This window comes from Chrysemys picta, chromosome 2 (assembly GCF_011386835.1).
Source record: "Chrysemys picta bellii isolate R12L10 chromosome 2, ASM1138683v2, whole genome shotgun sequence".
NCBI classification, from domain to species: domain Eukaryota; kingdom Metazoa; phylum Chordata; order Testudines; family Emydidae; genus Chrysemys; species Chrysemys picta.
Window position 1 is genome coordinate 216,209,059 of NC_088792.1, and position 26,640 is coordinate 216,235,698.

General features: G+C 42.5%; 1 protein-coding gene across 11 annotated transcripts in view; it reads right to left on the reverse strand.

Moving 5' to 3' along the window:
- GAREM1 (GRB2 associated regulator of MAPK1 subtype 1) overlaps positions 1-26,640 on the reverse strand; it is a 138,992-nt gene that overhangs the window by 60,164 nt on the left and 52,188 nt on the right. The window contains exon 1 of one of the 11 annotated variants that reach the window (XM_065585447.1): positions 18,899-19,030. The exons of 9 other annotated variants lie outside the window; for them this stretch is intronic. In XM_065585447.1, the coding sequence (XP_065441519.1) occupies positions 18,899-18,934 (36 nt within the window). In that variant the 5' untranslated portion in view covers positions 18,935-19,030. Of the gene's footprint in view, positions 1-18,898; positions 19,031-26,640 lie in introns of those variants that run through there. One more of the 11 variants, XM_065585448.1, reaches the window with a different exon arrangement.

The following is a 26,640-nucleotide window of genomic DNA, read 5'->3' on the forward strand; positions in this document are numbered from 1 at the left end:
TTGCAATCTCATCGAAAAAGAAAAAAGCGAGTTTGACAAGAACTATTTTCCATAAACCTATATTGACTGGCATCAATTCTAATTACTCTCCTTTAATTCTTCATTATCCACATCCCATATCAGCTGTTCCATTATTTTGCCTGGGATCGATGTCAGGCTGATAGGCCTATAATTACATAGGTCATCCGATTTACCCTTTTAAAATATTAGGGCAACATCAGCTTTCTTCTGGTCCCTCTTATCTAATCAAAAGCTTTAATATTGTAGTATGCTCAGAACTATATTCCAGAGTGTCTTTTAAAGTAGTAGAGCAGTGGGACTATATATCTTGTCACAGAGTGGGGAGGGGACTGCTCATTCCCCCTCCCCCTCACCCCCCACAAAGGTGAAACTGGACACTAAAGGGGGGGGGGAAGACAATAGTATCATTGGTACAGGGAGACAGAGCCTAATGGGAAGGGAGAGTCTCTGACACCTGAACTTTTGGGCAATTGTCCCATCCTAATTTCAGAACCTTTTGAATTTTGTCTCATCACTACTTCTAAGAGCGTGACACCAAGTGCAGTTAATGCTCCTTCTAGATCTCAATTTCATCAAACCAAACTTTTTCACTTGCTTTCCCGACATTTAAAACAGAAACAGGGTTGACTATTCATATTATACAAATAAGAGTTAGAAAACTGGGGGGAGAGGGGGGCAGTGTGTGTGGGAGGCTGAGATTTTGGTATGGAGAGAAGGAGCCAGGTCTGGATTAGATTAGAGGTAGATCTGAGAGTTGTTAGCATAGAGATGCACAAGTAGTTGAATTTGTGTTTGCAGATAAGATTATCCAGAGGGTAACAAACAGAGGGAGAAGAGACCAAGGAGAGAGCCCTGTGCAACTCTCTTCAGAAAGCTGAGAGGAAGAGGAGGAGGACCCTTCAAAAGACATGCTTGAAGGAGCGATTAGAGAGGGAGAACCTGGAGAGGACAGTCACAAAAGCCAAGGGAGGACAAGATTTAAAGAAAACAAAGGTCAATAATGTAAAAGGAGACAGGTCAAGGAGGACAAAGATGAAGTAGTAGTGCTAAGCTTTAACTAGGAAGAAGTTAGAGTCTTTGGTGAAAATGGTTTCAGTGGAGTGCACGGGGTGGAAGCCAGACTGGAACTGGAGGAGAAGAACTCCAGGCAGACTAGAGTAGTTTGATCTCTGCAAGAAACAATTATGTTCAGTCAATTTCACTTTCTTAAACATCAGCACGGTTACCTCACTGTCATAGTAGTCTATGTGCTGACAGTGGAATCTGTTGACTCAGTTAAAGATCATTTCTATGATCAATTGGAACATCTAGTATGCACAGTCCCTCCACATGATAATCTCATGATCCTGGATGACCTAAATACGGTTACTGGCTCCTTGCAAACTGGGTTTGAATAGGTCATTAGTCATTATAGTTCAGGCAAACCCAAGGATAACTCTCGCTGCTTGCTTACATTCTGTGCCTCCCAGAATCTTTCCATTCTTGGGTCATGGTTCAAGCGGCGACACATACACCAGTGTCATGGATCTCTCATGATGGTGTCACTCAGAAGGAGTTGGACGATATCACTACACACGATAGGCGTCTCTTCGCTTCCTGTAGAGTATATCATAGTGTGGAATGCGTGGCGAACACAGATCACCATCTAGTGGTCGCCTTTATGATGTCGATGCTCCAATGAGCAGGTAAGCCCTCTGTGATGATGATGATGATGATGATGATGAAGTACAAAATCGACATACTCCGTGTGCCAGGTTTAGCCAACAGGTTTTGTATTGACATCAGCAACAGATTCTCGGCTCTAGCTAATCTGCCAGACGACGTGAAGGTTGCCTGGTCCCTGTTCACTTCTACCCCCAACCAATCTGCTGAGTAGACGATAGGCTATAGGCATCCCGCACGCCATCCATGGCTATCGGAGGAGGCCTTCCAGATAATTAAATTGAAGGCTGCAGCCCGCCAGTGTGGTGATAAGCACACTTGTAATCAGCTGAAGCGAAAATTTAACACCCTGCCACTCTGCGATTGCAAAGCACATTATAACCAAGTGGCGGATGATGTCGAATTTGGCTTAGCCAGGGGCGACTTGAAGCCAGCATTCCGCGCCATTCACAGTCTCAGCGGTCAAGAGGTAGTCACTACAAACAGCAACCTGAACAACAGCCAAGGCCATCCATGTAAATCGGATGATGACATTCTCTCACGCTGGGTGGAACATTATCACAGTTTCTTAAACCATCCTCCAGCTGCCGCTTGTTTAGAGCTGGATGATCTGGCAGTCACTGCGGTTCCAGATCCAGACATTTGTACTGATGCACCAACATTGGAGGAAGCGAAGTGTGCCATCTCTAAACTGAAAAATGGACGCGCAGTGGGTGCTGATGGCATCCCCTCAGAGCTGCTAAAATGTGCTATTGATCCTGTAGCAGAATCACTTCTGGCCATCTGTTGTCTGGTGTCGAGAACTGGAACCCTGCCAACTGCCTGGAAGGATGGTATTGTGATCTCACTCTATAAGGGCAAGGGACCGCGCAGTGAATTTAAGAGCACCAGGCTGATCACCTTGCTCTCTGTTCCAGGGAAGGTGTTTGCGCATGTTTTGCTGGCATGCCTGGAGCTTTTGCTACATCGGAAGCGTCGTCCCCAAAAGTCAGGCTTTACAAGGAACAGGTCCACATTAGAGGCCATTTTGGCCCTTCACTTGTTGTGGGAGATGCATCGCAAGTTCAGGAAGCCCCTGCACGTAGTGTAAGTTGATCTTAAGGCTGCATTTGATTCAGTAGACCGTGTCGCGTTATGGAAGGCCTTAAAGGGCGTAGGTGTCCCTACCACTTTGCTGGACTTGATTAGAGAACTTTATAATGGAACCACTGCCCGCGTCCTTCTGGGGAACTGGATGTCAGCGCCTTTTAAATCAGTATCTGGTGCTAGGCAGGGTTGCATTCTGGCCCCTGCATTCTTTTGTCAGGCAATGGATTTCATAATGCAGCATTCCATCAGGTTCATAGACATTGAGATTGATATCTCTCTCTCACAGACCTTGACGGCGCTGATGATGTTGTTCTTTTAGTACAGAGCCCCGACAGGTTTTGTGAGGTACTCCAGCATATGGAGGAGTCAGCTAAGATTGGTCTCCATGTTTCATGGAAAAGACAAAACTGCAAAATCTAGGATCAGGTCCACTTGCGACTCCAATCTCTGAACAACGAAACCATCAAATCAGTTTCCAGCTTTTGCTATCTGGGTTCTATGCTTACCAGCTCCTCCAATTCTCACAAGAAGGTTCTCCATCGGATTGGCATCGCAGCATCTGCCAGGGGCTGTTTACAACGGATATGGAATCAACATCATCTTAGTATGACAACCAAGTTCAGGATTTATTCGAGTTGTATCCTTCCCATACCGTTCTATGGCTGCAAAACATGAACACTACACCGCGCAGACTGGACAAAGCTGGAGGCTTTCCACACAAAATGTCAACGTTGTATATTGGGCATAAAGTGGAACGGCTTCATCTGTAATGCAGATGTTTATGGTCATTCAGGTTTACAGACTACTGGAGCCATTGTCTGCAGGCAGCCCCTTACACTTTTCGGACATATTGCAAGGATGCCACAAGACGTTCCAGCAAATGCTGTTCTCCGGGTGGCTTGTAACATCTGGGATAGAAGTCCACCAACTGAGGGTGGAGGCAGCCCAGAGGCAGACCCCCTATTACATGGGTTCATCAAGTCTGTGCCAATGTTGGACTCTTAGGTCGCCAAGCCTTAGTGGTTGAGCAGGAACGGACCAAATGGTGAATGATAGCTATGGCCAACTGTCTGGCTAAGCGTTGAAGAAGAAGAAGTTGTTTCACTTTCAGCATTTCCACAGGGACTCATTTACTTTGGCTGCAATGAGTCAAAAAGCTTCAGCTTCAAAGCTTAAATATGTGGAATAAAAACTGCTAAATAATTTTCCACTCAGGGTGCTTCCAAATTGAACCTTCCTACTTTAGGCTATATGGAATTGGCAAGCCCACCAAAGTGATGAATGGTCCCTTTTATTATTTGCAGTGCCTGCATATGCATGTCTGACCTGGGGGCGGTGAAGGAAATAGTAGTTTAACCATTTTAGTCTTACATTTAGGAAGGTTCATTGAAGTAAGCTTGGAACTACCACTTGCCTCCGAACTTCAACACAAAATTTGCCCTGAAATACAGTCCTACGCCCATGTAAATCAGTTTTACACTAATGTGTTAAGTGACAATGGAATTTCAGCTGAAGTCAGTCATAGAAGAGGCAGTTTGATTGCATTCCAATTAGATAAGGGGAAAAGCAAACTTCTGCCAAGAGAGGAGGTGGGAGTGGAGAATAGAAAGGAATAAGTTATCACTACATTTTAAAAACTGCTCCTTTTGTGTATTTATTCCTTTAAGACCCCAGCTTATTTCAAGATTTATGTCCACATCAAGTGTTCCTTAAATTTATGCTTTTGGTCTTTGATATCTACTGCTATCATTTTGTTTGAGACACGTCTTTTGACCTTATTCCACTTTCTCATTCTGAAGTGGATTCCTCTTAAGCTGTACATAGTTTTCAAACTGTAAATGTTAGTAACTAGAACTGTCAATCTACATACTTCTGGGAGGTCCATTCGCTACAGCCTCAAACAAGACAGAAGTTAGCTATGCAATGTTAATATACAGCAGATTATACAGCATCCAGGCAGAACCTATGACCGCACAACATTGCTTGTTTTGATTTCAATGCTCTCTATGAAAGAAAGAGTGGGATGGTGCTTAGGGTGACCAGATGTCCCGATAGAATCAGGACCATCCCGATATTGTCCCGATATCTGCTGGCAGCATTTTGCCCCCCTCCCGCTAGCAGGGACTGACTTGGCTTTTTTTTTTTTGCTCCTCCGCAATGTGTCCCGATTTTTTTTCCCCTCATCTGGTCACCCTAATGGTGCTTTAGCATCACCCTTACACTAAAACACTAACTCAGCATAAACAACCTAGTTGACAGGAAGTCTGTCTGGATATGGAAAACCCACTCTGAAAATAAAAATCAAGAGGAGACAGGTACAGAAAAGGAAAAATATCTTTTCCCCCCAATCTCTTTCAGCTATACTAACCTTGGGTGTCACATGGCACAGCAGAACGCAAGAAATTTTCTGGTAGAAGAAATTTGATCTATCCTTTTAAATTTCAGTGAGGCAGAACAGCTTAGAGAACTGTACATTCACTGACATAAAGAGCAATCTGTAACCATCACTCAAAAGAATAAGCTACGGTTGGAATTGTAATGGCCTGATTTTTTACTTTGTGCTATACAGTCAGACCGTGCAAATCCAGTTACGGAAACATACTATTGTCCTCTGAGTCTCAAAGTTTCCTAATTTTTGAATGCAGACAGCCACCCTTTCTATAAATTTTAAAAAGGCTTGCACCCTTCCTCTTCCTTGCAAGTCTAGCTTTTCAGTAGTAAATTTCTCTTCTTCTCATATACCAGGGTGGCCAAACTGCAGCTCGTGAGCTGCATGCGGCTTTTTTACAGTTAAAGTGTGGCTTGTGAAGCCCCCCCGCCACTTCCTCCCCTTCTCCACCTACCAGACGTGTGATGGGGGGAGGGCGGAGAGACCTCAGGGCTTCTGCTCAGCAGGGAGAGGGGTCTCAGGGCTTCAGCACTGCAGGGCGTGTCCCCCGGGGTTTGGAGCTTCAGCGGGAGCTGGGCTGAAGCCCTGAGCCCCAGCAAGCATGCCTCACGGGGCTGGAGCCCAGAGCCCCAGCAGCCACCTCCTGAAGCCCCAAGACTCCCCTTCCCACAGGGCTGAAGCCCCAATCACTGGCAGGTGCGTCCCAGCTCTTGAATGTTTGAAGATTGTTGTATGCGCCCCAGAGGGTCAGTAAGTTTAGCCACCCCTGTCATATGCAAAAGTGACGATTGTTTTTATCCCAGAGATGTTACCATTGATTTAGAAATGTTTATGAAGGACTCACTAGAAACCGCAATGAATGTAAAAATATATGGTACGAAATGAATTGTAAAATTTTGAATTGATACTGCTGCAATAGATTTAACTAGATTTTAAAATGGCACAGTTGCCTGCCTGAGGTGGAGGAAAGGAATTAACTTTTTGGACCTTGGTATGTAGGAAGAGTACAAGGAAGCTTTTAAAAAATATGAAGTTTAAGTAGAATAATTATTTTTAACCGCCCTCTTCCCCTCCGCCCCTCGCAAGTTCCTACACTCCTACAGATTTTGAATAATACAGCCAGGGGCACACACTTTGAGTAAACAGCACAAAGTAAGTGCATGAACTGGTGGGCAGGAGGTTAAATAGTCAATTCAGGAATCCGTTGCCTAAAGTATGAGACTTAATATCTTACCCTTTACCTCCAAAGATTTGCTTAAAGCTGTGCCACATGACTTAAATTCCTCTCAATAAGTAAATTAATATAGGAAATGAGAAACAAGGAAACTTCTGATGAACATTCTCCCTTCAAAAGGTGTTGGACAAACATCCTTTTTCCTCAATGATAAGAGCTGCAAGAAGTAAAAGGAATACATAGAAATTTACAAAAATAAAAAATGAAGTTATACTGAAAGGATAGAAGTGAACCAAAAAAACTAAGAACTACAAAACATAACATGACATGACAATGGTCTCTCCAATTTATTACATATATTTTCTCCAGCTTATACATTTGTGGCAGTTGCTATATTCCTTTCAGAGTAGCAGCCGTGTTAGTCTGTATCCGCAAAAAGAAGAACAGGAGTACTTGTGGTACCTTAGAGACTAACAAATTTATTAGAGCATAAGCTTTCGTGGACTACAGCCCACTTCTTCGGAAGCTTATGCTCTAATAAATTTGTTAGTCTCTAAGGTGCCACAAGTCCTCCTGTTCTTCTTTTTGCTATATTCCTTGGATCTTGCTTCCTGTGGAGGAAAAGAAGAAAAAAAGAAAAATCTACAGACTGATTTCTCAAAAACCATTTACACTTCTTCATGCAGGTCTGATTCAGTAGGCCAATTCCTATGTTTCCCATGTAAAGCACCACATTTATAAACAAGAGTCCATCCTTAGGCTACATTTACACTAGGAGCACTTTACCAGTATATTATATCAGTAATAAGTTCCTAGCATGTATGCAGCTATACCAGCAAAGCTGTGCTTTTTTACCAGTATAGATAGTAACCCTCCCTGCCATCCAAAACAAATTATGCCAGTAAAAGTACAGCTTTGCCAGTATAATGGTGTCCACACTAGGGACTTTTGCAAGCACATCTACATCGATCAGAGATCACACCTAATTGCACCCATTACTGACACAGCTATGCCAACAGGAGTCTGTAGTATAGACCCGGCCTGAGAAAACCTCCCATTTTTTAAGTCTACCCTAAAATATTCCCAAGTACAATTCTACTCCACCTGCTTCTGGAAGGCCAAATCTATTAAACAGATGCATCAGTCCATTGAGTCTTTAAGACAAGTTTAATTCTATAATCTTAATGTGCAATATTTCACTACAACATTCAAAGCAGACAACCATTTATAGAAATTTTTTTGCACCTTTGAAACACAGCAAATACCATTAAAACTTTATTCAAAATAAATATTTTATCTTATACCAGAAGGGAATGGATTTTTGTTCTCAAGGAGCATTATTCATGCTCTTCTTTAATTATTCATTTTTTGGAGAAAAACCACAAAGAAGCACAAGTAAATGTGGTTTTGTAACTAAAGCACAACCTTCCAATTTTTCTTTTGTGCTCCCTCTTCTCAGTTACGATATGAAAGTTACCGGATGTTGACAGAGAATTTACATCACAGTTTTAGAAAAGTGCAGTGTTATCCATTCATAAGCGTCAAGACTTGCAAGAACAATATTTCATTGAAATTCAACAATTATCTTAACAGCAGTTCTGACTGGTAACAGCATATAAAACAGGAATGCTTTGAAAATTATAAATATTTACGACGCACAATGTGGGTGAGGCAATATCTTTCATTGGACCAACTTCTCTTGGTGAGAGAGACAAGCATCCAAGCTTACGCATAGCTCTGAAGAGCTGTGCGTAAACTTGTCTCTCTCACCAAGAAAAGTTGGTTCAGTAAATATTACCTCACCCACCTTGTGTTTCTAATATCCTGGGACTGACACAGCTACACCACCACTGCATAAATATTTATAGCTGACAAGTTTATATTCTTTTAAACCAAGTGATTTTTTTAAAAACTTATTTCTTCCGGAAGCATCTGTCTCATCCTGAAAAGCTGTTTTCTTAGAATATACCCAGGCTTAAAAAGTGACAAAAGGAGGAGAACATATGGAAAAACTAAACAGATAATACACCTGCTTACGGGAATAGGTGCATTTGTGAATATTAGTCACTGACTGCCTTTACATTAATATAGTCAGAAACTGTGTCTTGCGAGTCATCTTTATATACTTATCTTTCACTAAGTGTCCAGAAGATCAGTAGGGAGGGAATGCATATAATTACTGATGATAACATGAGCTAGATTATTGGTCCTGTACTCTAGTGTACAGATGTACTCTAGTGAGCAAGAGCATTATTAGAGGATCAACCATTTTCCATGCTAAGCTTTAGCTCAGATCTGTTGGAATACACTAAGGTCTTTCACGTGATTAGAATAAATGACTAAATTAAATCCTTGCATGTGTGCCTCATTTAATCCAGATTCAACAGATGGTGAATGTGTGCAGTATTAGTTCAAGTGCCCAGATCAATCTCTGAACTATTCTTTTGCTGGTGGCTGGTAAACAGACACTTTAGAGTGGGCTACAGCAAACCAAAATCCTTTTTATCCTACTGCATTCTTATTTGAATTAACTTACACCTGGTTTACACTACCGTTTAATTACTAGAACTTCAGTCTGTGACCCCCACCCCCACGAGAAGACTCTGTATGGTAAGACTGGTGAAGATTAAAAGTCAGAAGGGTATATCCAGTTTGATGGTTAAGTGACTCTGTGGTACAGTGATATTGTAATGCACTTATTTTTATATGAGCAGATTGTGCAGATACTGTGTATTCAGAGGTTCATCCCTTTAAACACATTCACAGTTGTTTCCTGTTGATGCAGGAATCCAACCAAAACAAGGAAACTGATGGATACTAAAGGATCGTATTGCATATTCTTATACATGCCACAGGATTGCAGTCCCCTACTCATCCCCCAATGCCTTTGTAAAAGTAATCTGGCCAGTTGCATATGGGGTCAAACCCCAGAGTGGGGTCAAATGAGGCTCATCCCGTCATAGGACTATAACTTCAATAACCAGAGACAAGGTAAAGAAGTTACAAGACAAACTGAATAGCAGTTTTAAAGCGTAAACGCTTATTCGGTATTAAAACTAGAACTAGAGGGTTGCGCACCGTTGCTTCATAGGGGGGTTACCTTGGATCACAAGCTAAATAGGAGTCAACAATGTAACACTGTTGCACACACAAAAAAAAAGGGTGGGAGGTATCATCATTCTGGATATGATATATCAGGAGTGTTTAAGCAAGACACAAAAAGTAATTCTTCCACTTTACTCCGTGCTGATAAGCCTCCACTGAAGTATTGTGTCCCGTTCTGGACGCCACCTTTCAGGAAAGATGTGGAGACACATTGACGAAAGTTCAGAGAAGAGCAACAAAAATGATTAAAGGTCTAGGAAACATGAACTCTGAAGAAAGATTGAAAAAGTTGGGTTTGTTTAATCTGGAGAAGAGAAGACAGAGGGGGGACATGACAGTTTTCAAATAATAAAATGTTATTACGAGGAGGGAGACAAATTGTTCTCCTTAACTTCTGAGGATAGGACAAGAAGCTATGGGCTTAAGATAGCAGCAAGGGAGGTTTAGGTTGGACATTAGGAAAAACTTACTGACTGTCAAGGCAATTAAGCACTGGAACAAACTGTCTAGGGAAGTTGTGGAATCTCCATCATTGGAAGTCGTAAAAAACATGTTAGGAATGGTCAAGAATGGTCTAGTTATTACTTAGTCCTGCCTTGACTGGAGGAGACTGGATTAGATGGCCTACTGAGGTCCTTTCCAGTCCTATGATTCTATGGCTCCCATCTACTGGTTCTTTGATCTATAAACAATTAGAAGTGGTTGAAGCTGCTGGGTCTGCTACCCACATGCAAGGAGCTCCATCTGTCCACCATTTCCCTTGTCCCAGCTTCCAAATATCACCAAATCAACAGAGTTCTGCCCACTGATGCCTACCACATTTCCCAAAATTTTGGAATTGATTGGATGCAGTGTTCAAAACTTATCACGTTACAGACCAACTCCATTGAGTTGAGTGTAAAAACTTAGTCAACAAGGGAGGAACAATTCACACTTAACAAAAGACAAATTCAAATTAACTTATACAAAGATGTTTAGAGGTCTTTAGCAAAGGATATTTTTATATGAATGCATTACCAGACTCTGTCTCTTGGATTGTATGGGATGTTCTCTAGACATCACTGCAAATAATTTGAGAAATTCCCAGTGTTCTCCCATTCTCTCTCTCTCTCTCACACACACAAATAGGGCCAGAAAGGAGATGCTTCCATTTTAAAATACAAACTTTTAAACGCGCTAGCCAGGTTCCCCCAATTTTTCCTAAGCACTCCCTTCATCCCCCAGAAAGCTAAGCCACCTATTCTCTTAAGGACCACTGTGTGGTTTGATACCCTAATTTGTGTTCTGCACTATGCAAAGTGCACGTCAAAACATACCCTAGATCACCTTTCTGGGAAGCCTTCCAGTTTTAGCTCCACTAAGGTGGATCATAACAATAATGCTATTAGACTATACTCCATTATTACCAGCAGTTTTACATTAACTCCACTCATCAGGTGTGAACAGGCCAGCAAATGAAGGTCAGTCATGATCACCTCAAATACATATGTAAATTAAAATTAGGGGAGGAATGAGTTTGGAGTTTGGAGTCCCCACACAGAAGCAATACCCACCTCCTCCTCAAAAGGTATACATCATGTCTCCTAAAAGTAATTTCCTGATAATGTATACCATTGGGCATTCTCCTCAGGTTTAGTTCATCTGAATGGAGCACTGGCCTCAGAACAAGAGCTGATTCACCTGTGTGCACCACAAGCTTTCAATTTTAATTCAGACTGAAGAGCACTGGAGAAATTATGGGGTTGTTTGAAGGCCAGAAGAGGGGGTTCAGGAAAGATTTCTTTCAATTATGGGGTTTGATTGTTTGTTGATACCCCACATGGGTTCCAATATGGGTTGGTAGGTGACAAGTAGGGGTGTTTAGTTGGTGGATTTTCCCCCCCCTGTATTGAAGCAGGTTCTCTTGAGGTATTTATGTGGCCTATTCCGCAATATGATCTACTTCTCTGATGGAATGTTCTTGTTTGGTGAAGGTGGTTTTAAGTGCATTAAGGTGTGTCTCACACATGAAAAATCTTTCCTAAACCTCCTCTTTTGGCCTTCAAACAAATAACCCCCAACCTCAGCAAGCTCCCCCACAGACGAGGACACACCACCTCAAAGGAGCACCAGAGCCTGCCAAACAACAGAGGTAAAACCTGCAGATATATCTCTATAGCTACGACATTCAACACACTCCACAACACAGCTTTCAAGATCCATGGGTCCTACATATGCTTATCACAACATGTGATGTACCTCATTCAGTGCATTAAATGCGCCAACAACCATCACTAAGCTCTTGAATAAACTAACCCAGAAAAATGACGGAAGACAAACATCCTACCACCTGTGGGTGAACCCTTTTCACAAAGTGATCACTCCATATCTGATCTATCAGTCCTCATCCTCAAAAGAAACCTGCACAACTCTTTCAAAAGACGAGATTGGAAGTTAAATTCATAACTCTGCTAGACTCTAAAAATCATGGTTTCCATGGAGACACTAGCTTTATGGCTCATTACAACAATTTGTAACCTATAACTGCAGAGTGTGTTCAGGCCCTCTGGGTTTTGTATTTTTCCTCATGCTACAGCTGATGCCTATAGGCTCTACAGTTAGAGCTGGAGATGTAATTTCCAGCTCAGGGAGACGTAGGTGCACTAGCTTCCACTGAGCTAGTACACTTAGGGCTTGTCTACACTACGCAGATTTGAGCGACAAGGCTATGTTGATACAGCCTTGTCGCTAAAAGTCAGTGTGTGTGTGAACACTCTCTGTCAGTATTTTGTCGGTAGTTTGTCAGCACTTTTGCTGACAAAATACTTCCCGTCCCAAGAGCGGGACAAAGCCGCGTTCACAGTGCCACTTGCGTCGGCAAAACTTTTGTCTTTCACGGGGGTGCTTTTTTAAGTACCTGTGAAACGCAAAAGTTTTGTCAACAAAGTCGCAATGTAGACAACCCACCTAGTGTGCCTATGTCTCCCCGAGCTGGAAATTACATCTCCAGCTCTAACTGTAGAGCCCATAGGCACCACCTACAGCATGAGAAAAATACAGAATCCAGAGGGCCTGAACACAGGTCTTGGCAGGTAAGTGAAGGAGGAAGTGATTTTAAAACTATAATTTATTGGTAAATTTATTAATCATTTGAGCTTTTAGTTTTTGAACTTTAAATAAAGTTTAGTTCACCTTAACAAAAAAAGCCCACAGACACACAGAGCCCTAAAAACAATCAGGTTGCCAGAGAGCCTGGGAGAAGCTAAGACATTTAATAGCCGAGATACCGTCCTACATCCACCATGTCTGTTTTCTTTCTCACAATTACATACAGTCACTCTCAATATTAGACTTTTGATCTTTTGTTGGATTGTATCAAAAAATCTCAGTTCATTTTGTGAACTACAAGTTTAACAGACAACTGTTGTGGAAAGCACAAGGACGGTGCAACTCGGGTCTTTTGTTTGTTTTGATTTAATAATGGATTGGCAACAATAGTTTTACTGGAAAGAATTAACATTTACTTGTCTCAAATATATTTTTAATTACTGAGGTGTAACCCACCGCTTTTATCCTATGTACACTTTTATTTATCTACCATGTTTCTTCTAAACCCTTCATATAAAACTCCCTTTCTGAAGAGTATGCACCAAAAGGAATTCCAAGGAAAAGTGAGCACTGAAAGGGCCTGACTTCCTTTTCACAAACTGCACGTGCTAGGCAACCTGACACCAGGCAGTTAGCAGTCCTGCCCTGCCCCCTCACCCCCACACCCCACCTTGTGGATAGTGCCTTCTCACTCTGTAGGCCTGTCTAATAACACAATGGGCTTCCTGAAGCTATACAGCTCCCTGGTAGCACCAATAGGATTGAGATTGCCTGATTAACAAAAGATGTTTTTCCTTAGTAGGGAAGAAAGGCCATCGACTAGAAAGCAGTGTCCAAATTAATAGGATTCTACTGTCAACACCAAACAAAGCAATCACATTAACTACAGAGAAGATAGTGCCACAGAGTATTAAGAATGCAATCCTTTAAGCCATTGGTTCTCAAAAACAGTTTTATAGGGTGGGAACATATCTTAAGGAGATACTGTCTTGTCGACCATCTTCCCATTCACAACCACTTAATATCCTTATGGTAGCAACAACAATTACTGAAATGGAACAAAAATACATTTTTAGCTTCTTTTAGTGTATTTAGCAGCTGGAAACAAGGAACATAGCCAGTTCCATGTCACCAGCCAGCTAGCTCTCCACAGACCACTAACAAGTGGTCCACAGGCCAACGTTTGCTTTAAAACTAAATATCTCGAGGAATTAGTTAGCTAGACAAGGTTTAAAAAAAAAAAGTGGATGAAATAAGTCTAAGCCCCTCAACTCCACATAAGCACAATTAATGTATCCAGCTATCCCGCTTGGCCTGACATCTTGGAAGAGGGCCAGAGGTTACAGACATGATACAGGAAAGGAAGCTACAGAAGGAGCTACTGTATTTGCTTAATAAATCTACTGCGCAGACTGTCAATGGATTTTGTTCCAAGAAACTGTACAAACAGAACAGTCTTTGCAGACTGGAGAGAGAGGAGGAGGAGGAAAAAAAGATGTGATCTTATGATCTCTAAAGTTGAACAGCTGAAATATTCATTGACTGTCTGTGGAGCTTGTGGAGATCTTTTGAACTTTTCTGATAGAACTTGAATTTTACAACCCTAGATGAAGTACATTAAGTGATTTTAAAAAAAATTAATGTTCACTTAGAACTTAGGAAGGTAAGTAGTTTTCTGTAATAAACAGAATAAAACTGATCCCATTTTTTGATTAAGTCGAACACATCTTTTGGGGAAGTTTTCTACCTTCAGTAATTACCCTTCGAGTAGAGTGTAATAGTTTTTCTAATGGAAATTACACTTTCCATTGGTGTGAGTCAAATTTAAAAAAAAAAATGACACTTTTATACATATCGGGGGGAAAAAAACAATATACTAACTAAGATAATATATATATATATATATATAAGTTTAACATGAGGTTTATCAAACATTCTTCAATAGCTTTTGGTCTACTTCAACTTGCATGCTCAAACTACATTCCCACGGCATATAGTGTTAAAAAAAAAAAAAAAAAAAAACTTTATTCAGAGAGACTTAAAATTTTCCTCCATCCCCACAATCAAGTGCATTAACAGTGTGAATCTCAAGGTGCTTAAAGATTATATGAATACTAATAGAAGTTTTTCTTCCTTCAGCTTCAAATAAAACACTATGGGGAGATAAAGGCAGTAATTTCTAGCTTTGTGAATATAGATGAAGCCAAAGAGTAATTAGTTTTTTTCCCTTACGCTCAAGGTAAGTGGTCTTTAGGTTCAATTTAATTTAATTAATATTCTCAAGCAGTATTACTACATGGAAAGGAGGGTGTATGCTGATAATAACTGAAACAGAAAGCATCCACCTTACACACACAAAAATATAAATAGGCTAAATATTAATTGGTCTCCCAAAATAGTCTTTAGAAGAAAAACTTTTAACAGAATACCTGGTACACCTAGTGGGTGGCAAAATTCAAGGTACATGCCAATTATTAAGGGAGGCTTATTTTAGACAATTAACTCATCTACAAGCACCCTTTGTAACTGTGAGCAAGCTCCTTACGACTGCACTCTATCATGTGATTTTGGCATCAATTACCTTCCAGACTCACTTGTCCAATAGAAATGTTTTTTCCTTCAGCCGTTACTGCTAAGGAAGCTAGGTAAATCCAATCAGCTACATTTATTTTTTCTTTTCTTCATAAAAAGAAAAATCAGACAAACAGGTTCTCAACTGCTCTCACAAAAATAAAAAAATATTGCCACAGACTCTCCCCACCCACCTCTATTTCTGTACATTCGGGGTTTCATAGATATTTTTGGAAAAAGGAGTGACTCTAACCAAGTGTTTTAGCAAACAATTATTTGACTAAGTTTCATGCTAGCGTAAGGAAAAGGTCTTCTGCCTGGGGTGGGGGATGCACACCAGAAATGGATGCTGTGAAGAAACCCTTTTAGGAATTTTATATAGCACTGCTGTTTGTGGATTTATTTTTAATTACATTTAAAAAACTGAGGGGCTGTTTGATAGAAATAGTAGCATGCCTCTCCTCCCAATCCACACAGACCATACCCTAAACCACTTCACTGTAGAAAGCCCTGGCTAGTGAAATGGTCTCCTAATACTTCCTTCTGCAGCTGGTCTTTAAGCCTTTATAACCGGGGGGGGGTTGAAGTCACGCTCTAATCTCTTAAATGTGTAAGAATCAACAGAGCTCCCCTTTGAACACCCAGCCTACACCAAAGCACAGAACAGATTGTTTCAAATGACAGCTGCATTCTGGCAGAACACATAGATTCTCTACCAAGAATGGAAGACAGGAAGCATCACTCAGTCAAGGGAAGAGGCTGCCAGCGGGAGGAAAAAAAAAAAAGGAACACTGGTTTGAATAAAAGATCAGTGTGTCACCAAAAAAAAGTATATCACGAACATACTTTGTGTCTCTCTTTTGATTGCATCCTACTCCTCCCTCCCTTTGTATGTTGCTTGTCTTTATTAGACTGACAACTTTTTGTGGTAGGTGCTGTGCCTTCCTGTGCATTTGAGTAGTGCCCAACGCATCGTGGCTGCTACTGAAATACAAACAACAAAAAATAAATTCTCTGAATAAACTGGATTCAAAATTAATCACACCCTGATGCTAAGAAGTGGTACAGAGACATACCCCCTCAACAAAGTCAATGCAAGTTTTTTTAGTTAGTCTATTAAGTAAATGAGCTGTGACCTGCTGACTTTAGTCACAGATGTCACATTACTCACTGTGTGTGTGTTTCGTTCACTTTGTTGTCAGTAGGTGGAATTCCACACAAGTCAAGAGTGTTGCAAGCACTTACACCAGGTCTGCATTTGATTCTACATGGTGGCCATTTACTTAAGTCTAATTTCTTTAATAAAAATGGCTTCATAGTTCCACTGTCGTATTACTTTTCACCAACAACTTGAATTTATCCCAGGTTTCAGCAAGTTAGTTTAAACTAACACAATGTTTACTTCCAAATGAAACTACCACCCAAGTACAGCTTAAAATTAGTTGCAGTCAGTTTAGGGTGGGGGGGGGGAAAGCTAATGCTACATGTATTTTCCAGCTGCATAACTAAGATTTTTTGTAGGTTCTTCTCATGATCTATAATAGTGAAAAAAATGTTTAAGAAACTTTAAAAAAATTGTTTTTAAAGTTATTTGTGGGTTCTACCCAACTCCTGGAGTCAGTTTTGAGATGAGCTACATTTTATTTTTCCCTGATTTCTGTTGGTAAAACCTAGACAATCAATGAACTAGTCAATGAACTAATTGATAAGTGATCATTAATATCTGGGGGCAACTACATCTGACAATTCTGAATTTTTACATTTCAACCATTTAATTTCTGTATAAAATTGTAATAAACTTGAGTTCACTGTACCTTAAAATTCATGTTACACATATTGCACACATATTTAGCTATGACTGAGCACTATGCAAAATATCCACATTTGTTTACAAGAGGTCTGAAGGGTACTATTCAGAAACTGTTAATGAAAGGCCTGTACCTGCCAGCTTCAGTGGGATGAAAAAAGGGAAACACATTTGGGATTAAGAATTTCTAGAGCAGCGGTTCTCAAACTGTGGGTCAGGACCCCAAAGTGGGTCAGGACCCCATTTTAATGGGGTCACCAGGGCTGGCGTTAGACTTAATCTAACGAAGTTTGAGCCCCACCACCTGGGGCAAAAGCCCGAAGGCGTCAGCCTTAGCTGGCAGGGTTCAGGTTACAGACCTCCCCCCCGCCTCCCTCACCTGGGGCTGAAGGTCTTGGGCTTTGGCTTTGCCCCCGCCTGGGGTGAGCTCAGACTTCGTCCCCCTTGAGGGGTCATGTAGTAATTTTTGTGGTCAGAAGGGGGTTGCGGTGCAATGAAGTTTGAGAACCCCTGTTCTAGAGGAAATGGGCTACCCAGATTAGTTGTCTTTTTGAAATAAGAAAGCCATATAAACCTGACTCGTATCAATTTTAGTATTATTGGGTCAATACGCAGTGATGAAATGCCAAAATGTTAATTTGAGATTGGAAACTTCCAAGAACTCAAAACTGCTGAAAGAGCCCACACAAATGTTCCACTCATCTACATTTCACTTTTGGGCTGAAACAAAACAAACAGGAAATTCTAATCCACAAGAATAATTAAAGAAAGTGTGCCTGAAAAGCAGGTGCTATAATAGAATCAGTTTTGCAATCTTCACTATAGTATTCCAATTCTTTAAGTGCCCTGATTAAATAATGAAGTTAAGGTTGTAAATTATTTTCTTTGTTGCTTAGTGTAGTGATTTTGCTAGAAGTTGGGAGTGGATCACTGGGGGTGGGTCACTCAATAATTGTCCTGTTCTAGTCATTTCCTCTGAAGCATCTACTACCAGCCACTGTCGGAAGACAGGATACTGGGCTAGATGGACCACTGATCTGACCCATTATTGCCATTTTTATGTTCTTATGATTTACAAAACATTGTTTGCCAGAGATAACAAAACGAAATTTTTCTTATAATAATGGAGATATCCTATCTCCTAGAACTGGAAGGGACCTTGAAAGGTCATTGAGTCCAGCCCCCTGCCTTTACTAGCAGGACCAAGTACTGATTTTGCCCCAGATCCCTAAGTGGCCCCCTCAAGGATTGAACTCACAACCCTGGGTGCAGCAGGCCAATGCTCAAACCACTGAGCTATCCCTCCCCCCACCCCATTCTTGTAATAGGGTTCTACATTGCTTTGAGAGATACAGTCACTGACAAGACTCAGTTTTAATTGTAGCTTAATTGTACTCAGCAATCCCCAATGCAACAACAGAATCAAACTTCTGTTCAAGGTTTTTGTGGTGTTGATAACATGAAAGGCAAGATGGACCTTGTGAGACAGTTCTACATAGTGTTCTCTTAACTTTGTCTGTCTGCCACAAGAGTGCATCCTGGAGCTTAAGTGTCAAACTGGTCCTTTCTGGACAGACACACATGCTTCTAAGGTCCCCTGGGTCTGGGTAGTTACTGGTCACTACTCCTAGTCTGGGGGAGATCTGAGACACAATCCTGCGTGCAGACTATATCTGACACCCTTCTGGGCACGGGAGCGGACAGCCTGGCTCCCTACATCTTGGGACCTGTGCCTTGGCCCTCCCAACCCCAGAGTTGTTTAGACACATTCTCCCAGAGTCCATCTGGTTGTGGGAACTCTGGTTTTCTAGTGAAATCCTTCAGGGACAACATGGCAGTAAAGCAAGGGACACAAGCTTAGCAAAGAAATTTCTTAACCATAGTTTCAAGAATTAAAGCTAGTACTACAGAGTTAAAGATATTTGAAAAACAAACAGCCCTGAAAGCAGCACTCTCCCCGCTCCCCCCCCCTCCAGTTTTCCCCCCGTCTCACCCTATACCTCCTACAAGTCCTGGGTTTGGTCAGCATTTCAAGGCTATACTCTGACCCCTTTTGCCATGTGTCCAGGCTGCAGAGCTGCAGTCCCTTCCTTCAGCCAGCCTTCTTGTAGAGAGTACCTTGTTCACATGGATGTGCTGACAGCCGAGTGACAGCACTGATGGCCCTTGATGGCTCTCTCTGTTAGCCCTCTGAGGTGTCCCAGCCCCAACTATGAGCACAGTATCCAGAATAGACTGTCCTTGTCAGATGAGACAAGTTTTCAACACCGCTTGGGTTTCTCAATCAAAAACAGGAAGGATACAATGCAAAGCAAAGGTTACAGTGAAGGTTACAATCACAAAATGGCTTGAAGGACAGCGGCTAGGTTCAGAGCTGAGCTAAGACACAAACCCCTTTGCCTGCATGACTGATGGACAAGATTGGTGTCTCCCCACAGGGTGGGCCACCTGCTTAGGGGGAGAGGCTATATCTTGTGAGATCTCTTCCTCACTCTTGGAGGAGATTAAGGGTATGCGTACACTGCAGCTGGGAGCAAGCCACCCAGCCCAGGTAGACAGACTCATGGTACCGTCCTTGGCTCAAGCTAGCATAACACCGACAGACCCCCATCCGTGTGTGGTTTACACTAGCATACTAGAAATAGAAGTGTGGACACTGTGGCATCAGCAGAGGCACAGGCTAGCCATCCAAGCTCAAACCTGCCCGACCCCCTGGATTTGAGTTCTCAGCTGCAGTGTAAGCATACCCTAAATTTTAGGTACCATTGGCCTAGACACAAAAGAGAACACACCCTCTTTGCAATTACTGCAGCACCCAGCACACCACTCCAAACACTCCGCTTCCACCATTCTTGTAGGAGCCTGCCACAGATGCTCTCACTGTCTCACCATGAAGGAACAGAGAGATCCCAGGAGGAGGGGTTCTTGTGGGTGGCAAAAGTCTAGCAACCTCCAGAGTGTGGGGCTACTTGCAATAATGAGAAACAGCAACTCAGACTGTTGGTCTCTTAGAAAACTTTTTTGTAAAAAATGAACAAAATCTAGAACTTACATGCATTACATTATTAGCCCGATTAGGTTTTGAAGTTGACTTTAATACAGAGAAATCTTTAAGCCAATATACAACCTCCCAAGTAAATGGATTCGGTCATCATTTCCCATCTGAGTAATGCACTATATTAATCTTGTTTCTTTATACAATTGTGTACAAGTTATACGATGGAAAGGTAACTCTAACTTAAGGTTAAAATAGCCTAGTAATCTTCCTAAAATTCATCAGCTATTTGAAGTACGCCAATAACTACTGCCAGTCAAATAGATATCGCACAAAGATGTATATAAAAAAAGCGTAATGGAAATTGTGGTTCTTGTAAATCTTTAAAAAAAAAATCCTTCATTCAGAATTTAGCATTTTGAGCTCTGTCACAGAAGTATGACGAAGTATGTTTACTGTATAAATCTATGTTTGTCACTAAAGCAGGTAGATGTGACTGACTACATAAAAGGTCAGTTCTGTTGACCTATTTCTACACGGTATCTTCTAACTCAATACTGGATACAGGTATAACGGCATCAGCAGCACTTATGCTTCAACCCACTCTCCCTGACAGACCAAACTAGCTCCAGTTTAAAGCACAACTTAACTTGAGTTAGAAATGTGTGTGCAATGACATGATTTGGGGTAAGGGCAACACTCAGATTACATCTCGAGCTAACACAGCAGTGAAGACAAGATCTTAGTTTCAGGGACTTCTACGTTCCAGTCAGCTACACCTATAAACCCATTGCAGTTGATAGTTATAAGTGAGGGTCTAGTTTAGAACCCTTATAACCAGTGATGAGGCACCCGTAGGTAGAGAACCCAGTGTGAGTTTGCAGGGTTTGTAGTGTGATTGATTTTAAAACTCACTACATCCAACATGCATAGCTGATTCCAGATAGAAGCACCTTTTTAGCAGTAAGAAGAACAGGAGGACTTGTGGCACCTTAGAGACTAACCTCTAAGGTGCCACAAGTCCTCCTGTTCTTCTTTTTGCGGATACAGACTAACACGGCTGCTACTCTGAAACCTTTTTAGCAGTATAACTGTGTCCATACTAGTAAAATTGGTGCATCTCCTATAATCTGTTTCTAAGTAGATCTATTTAAACCATACAAAACATTATGTTTAGATAAGCCCTACATTTTCAGAGTAGGACCACATACTGATTTTAATTATCTTTGATTAAACATAAAAAGGACTTCAGAGAGTCATATTCAGAAATGACTTCCATTATACCCCTTGGACATGAGCCCCAAGTCCTGGCCAGTGTGTCCAAACAAAATAAACTTTCCACAAACACATCAACCACTTCCTCAAATTCACATTTTAAACTAATCCTTAATTATTCATTTAAGTCTCATCCAAAAGCAATGTCAACAGAAAGCCTGAAAAGGTGGATAAAGAGTACTTTCAAATGCTCAGAACAAGAAAGCAGCTTTTTAAAGGTGGGATTTTCCAGAACTCTCAGCAGTAGCCTAGCTCTGCTTCCATTGAAGTAAAAGGGATTTCTGCCATTTGTTTCATAATAGATGTATGAATGAATGCTCATGACTCCAGTTCAGGATACTGCAGTAAGAGTTACTTTAGAAATGCACATAATATTACTTTATAGAAATAAAGGCTGAGTTTGATAATCTCAGAAGCCCTTTGAGAAATGTTTCAGCTTTGCTTTGTCACCTGACAACAAAAGTTTAGCGACTCTACTCCACCAAACACTGAACTTAAAAACTTGCTATTACCATCTGCTTTAATGTCATCGGCATTCTCATACTATGGTAAAGAAAGAAAATGTTTCTTTCTTCAGAAAAAAAAATACTGAGACCAAAAGCACTGGCAGTATGAGTCTTTGGCTTAGTTACACGAACAACTCTGAAAGTCACGTTTAAGTATTTACATTTTATAAATGCTTATTGTGTGTCTGGACCAATTACGTGCTCTCTAGGAATGGCGTAGGTTTCACCATATATGAGTACAGAATTACAGCTGCATAAGTTAAATAAAAATAAAGTCCAAGAGAAAGTATAAAATCTACACCTCCCAGGCTACTTTCTAAATCAAAAGGCTCAGAGAAACAATCCAGGGCTTAATGTAAAGGCATGTGTTTGTTTTTATTTTAAATGGAATCATACTATATTACATCTTACTAGACTTAAAACATTGAATAAAAATTACATTCTAAAAAAATCTTGACAGGCCAAAAACAACCCAAGGCATTTTTTTTTTTGACCTCTGTAGAAGCTGTCAATACTGAAGCCTGGGGCAATGATAACCAATCAGATATCAAATTTCTGCTTCCCGATTGGCTATACATAGGGGAAGATTTTTGAGCCACTACGTTTCACCAGCTGGTAGAAAGTCTGTTTAAAATAAAATGCCCTAGTTTATTCATAGGTCATAATGGGACTAAGTACGTACCTAGCTTGTTCAGTCAACATAACTCCCTTATCAACTAAAAAACCCCTCAAGCCAGCTGTGTAGGGTAAGTACATATGTGTCCCATCCCCTATCATCACAGTAACTGTACACCTTGCAAGGATTTAGGAAATTAATCTCTCCCTCTGAGAAAACACCTCAGTACACACAGTGAGTGGCCCAATCAACAGATGTAATTCCTGCTTATTACTGAATAATTCTTTGGCAAAGTGAACAGAGTCATGAATAGAGCTTTGGAAACTGGCAGGAGGGGAACGGAAGGAGTCAATAGTTTAAAAATGTTTTACTTTGATGAAAAGATACCAACTTAGGACCAAAACCCCCTTATTTACTATATTTTGGAAGTGCAAGAAGACAGTTACAAGCCCCTGCAAAGTAAGGCTATGTCTATATAATGCAAACAGGCCCCAGTTGTCAGCAGGCAGGAGCGAACCTGAGACATCTGAGGTTTAGCGTATGAGCCTCTACTGCATGACCTAAAAGCCACATGGGCTCTTATCCAAGGCTGTAGCAGACTCATGAATCTCTAGATCAGAGGTGGGCAAATTACAGCCCGCAGGCCACATTCGGCCCGCGGGTCCCTCCTGCCCGGCCGGCTTGCCCCCGGCCCCTCCCCTGCTGTTCCCCCTCCCCTACAGCCTCAGCTCACTCCGCCGCCGATGCAATGCTCTGCACAGCACAGCTGTGAGCTCCTGGGGCAGCGCAGCTGCAGAGCCCAGCCTGACCCAGTGCTCTGTGCTGCGCGGTGCATGGCTGGCTCCAGCTGGGCAGCATGGCCGTAGCACTGCCAGCCACCAGTGCTCCAGGCAGCATGGTAAGAGGGCAGGGAGCGGGGGAGTTGGATAGAGGGCAGGGGCAGTCAGAAGACAGAGAACAGGGGGGTTGAATGGGGTCGGGGGGGCAGTCAGGAAAGAGAGGAGGGGTTGGACGGGGCAGCAGGGGGCAGTCAGGGGCGGGGGTTCCAGGGGCAGTCAGGGGACAGGGAGTGGATGGGGCAGGGGTCCTGGGGGGGCCCCCCCCATCAGGGAACAGGGGGGTTGGATAGGACAGGAGTCCGGGGGGGGGGGAGGTGTGCTTGTGCGTGCATGCACTTTGCTCCTTGCATCAAGCACTGCGTGTCCTCACCAGGAGCGCTTGTATCAAATGTATTGTCAGCGTGGGGCATCGTGGGACGGCTCCTGAAAGCCAGTAATAGTCAACACATGCAAGGCAGTGTCTACACTGACACTGTGTCGACCTAATTACATTGACCATTGCTCTATGCTGCTCAGGGAGGTGGGGTTACTGAATTGGTGCAGAAGCACACTTATGTAGACAGGAGCCAAAACGTAAGTGAAGACACTTCCACTGCTAGGTTGACGCAAGGCAACGTATGTCAACCTAACCTTGTAGTGTAGGCCAGGCCTAAGATTTTCTAAGGGAAGTGCTATCTATCCTTAATTATAATATTCCAGTGCAATAAGCTGCAATAATTTATCATAATGAAATGTCACAGTATCAGAAACCTCCTTTTCCCTCACCCATACTATTTAAAGTGTTCCTGGAAGCATAACTTCTATTCCGCCCCTTTTGGACATTTGGTATGTTAACATATTTCAGCATTTCATTCAGCTCACATAAAACACTGGAAGAGCTATAGTAATAAACATACAGAAATCTCCTTTTATGGCATGCTATCAGTTAGTCATTAAACAACTTAGGCATAGAACACTGCTAAGTTACTTATTTATACAGTGTAGTAAATTTACACAGCTCTTTACAAGATGGATTAAGGCGATGGCAATAATCTAATACGCAATCTAGTTTAATTTCCCTGCTAGGAAAATATTGTTCACCACTGTAGTTTTTAGTTATTAACCGGAAGTCAATGAGACTATACCCCACCCATGGTTCATCTCATCTAGTTTACCTTGCAGTAAAACTACGGATGCCTTGTCTCCACTATAATGTGGGTTAGCTATGCTGCTATAAAAATAGTTATCCTGCTGCAAAACCCTTGTTTTTGTCAGTGAAGACATAGCAATAGCAGCTGTTAGGAGACTGGAAAGACCCCATACAGGTTGCTCCTGTGTCCCCAGGTTGAGTCACCTTTACCCTTCTTGTTTTCATGTCCATCTTATCACCATTTTAACATAGGGTTGCCACCTGCATTCCCTCTGAGGTGCGCACCTGCGTGGCCACCAAAGAGGGCATCAGGAACTGCACACCTAATTAGTGGAGCCATGCAGGAGCGCAGTCACAGGTTGCCTAGACTCTGGAGAGGATGGAGTAAGAAGTGAGGGGTGTGTGTGTGTGTGGGGGGGGAATAGGAGGTTGGGGTGGGGGCAGTGGGATGAGGTGGGGGTGGGGAGCTTGGAGCGCGCAGGGCTGCAGCAGCCAGGGAGAGACGTCTCTCCCCCAGCCCCAGCCCCAGCCCTACAGCAGCCAGGAAGAGACGTCTGTCTGGGGTTGCTGCGGGGAGAGAGGGCTGGGAGGAGTCCTCTTTCCTCACCGCAGCCCCTGGGGCTGGGGGTTCCCCTTCAAGCCTCCAAACCTATCCCTCTCAAACCCTTTGCTACAGGGTTTGTGAGGCCCCCATAGAGGTTGGTGTAGGTGACAGAATCATTCCTCTGTGTGGCCATAGCTCCCACTAGTGTCATTTTGCCACCACAGTAGTCTTCAGTGTGACAGCTTTTCTCTTGGGCTGCCTCAGCTTCATTATGGTTATAGCTATTATATATTAAAAGTTAATATCTTTCTATATCTAAGGTTTTTTGTTTCTACTGGTGGCACACATTCACACATTACCTCGAGATTGGTGCTGCACATAAAATTCATTCCGTACACAGGTGGAAAAAATTAGAGGGAACATTGGTTGCCACCCATCTGGGTTTTACCGGACAGTCCAGTTTTTGGCTTCTGTGTCCGGATACCATTTAGGGTTGCCAGGTGCATGGTTTTCGATTGCAAAGTCCAGTCAGAAAGGGAGCCTGGTAACCCTAAGTGGCAACCAAACCAAAAGTTCAGTAATCACGGGGCTGTGGGAGGTGCCAGGTCATTAACCTGTTCAGCCAGGGCCACCTCCTACCCGCAGACAGGCTCCTTGAGATGATCCACTGAGAGATGGGGGATGAGGGAGAGGAGAAAGTGATGGGGGCAGGGGCTTGGGAAGAGGTGGAGCAGGGGCGGAGTCTCAAGTGAAGAGGCTGAGAAGGGGCGGGGCCTCAAGGGTCCAGTTACCTGAAATTAGAAAGGTGGCAACCCTATTTTAACATTTGTTTTGTGTGGTATTCTAATGTATGTTTGGGCTTAGCAGCAGGGAAAGCTGTGGTGGGGCATGTCTGGACATGCTGTGTACGTGACATGTGACCATCGCAAAGCGCATGGGTAACTTAAGATATATAGGGGGAGTGTTACAGTTTCTCTTGTGAAGAGACAGACTCTGAACAGAGGAAGGTTTGTCTGCCCACAACCAAGATGCCTCAGTTATTATATATATTATATATTGTGACAGACCCAGACCAGTGGGGTACAGGAGTCTGGTAGAGGGCAAATATACTGGTCACTGGATGAGTAGTTTTCTGTTCCCTGAGGGACCGGAGCAGGGGCTGCACTAGAGTAGAGTAATCGGGAACCTGCTAGAACCAGTTAAGGCAGGCAGGCTAATTAGGACACCTAGGGCCAATTAAGAAGAAGCTGCTAGAATCAATTAAGGCAGGCTAATCAGAGCACCTGGTTTTTAAAAAGGAGCTCACTTTAGTTTGTGGTGGGAGTGTGAGGCGTTGGGCGCAAGAAGCTGAGTGAGAGGGTGTGCTGCTGGAGGACTGAGGGGCACAAGCGTTATCAGACACCAGGAGGAAGGTCCTGTGGTGAGAATAAGGAAGGTGTTTGAAGGAGGCCATGGGGAAGTAGCCCAGGGAGTTGTAGCTGTTACAGGAGGCACTATAGACAGCTGCAGTCCACAGGGCCCTGGGCTGGAACCCGGAGTAGAGGGCAGGCCCGGGCTCCCCCCAAACCTCCCAATTGACCTGGACTGTGGGTTCTCCCAGAGGGGAAGGTCTCTGGGCTCTTCCCCAACCCACATGGTGAATCTCTGAGCCAAGAAAATCTGCCAATAAGCACAGGACCCACCAAGATAGAGGAGGAACTTTGTCACTATATTACATACATACACACATACACACACACGGGAATTCTACTGTAGTTTTTAATAAATGGTTAAAATCCAAGTGGTCTCTTTTGAGTTTAAGAATTGCTCTACTGAGAAGGGAGTTTATAAT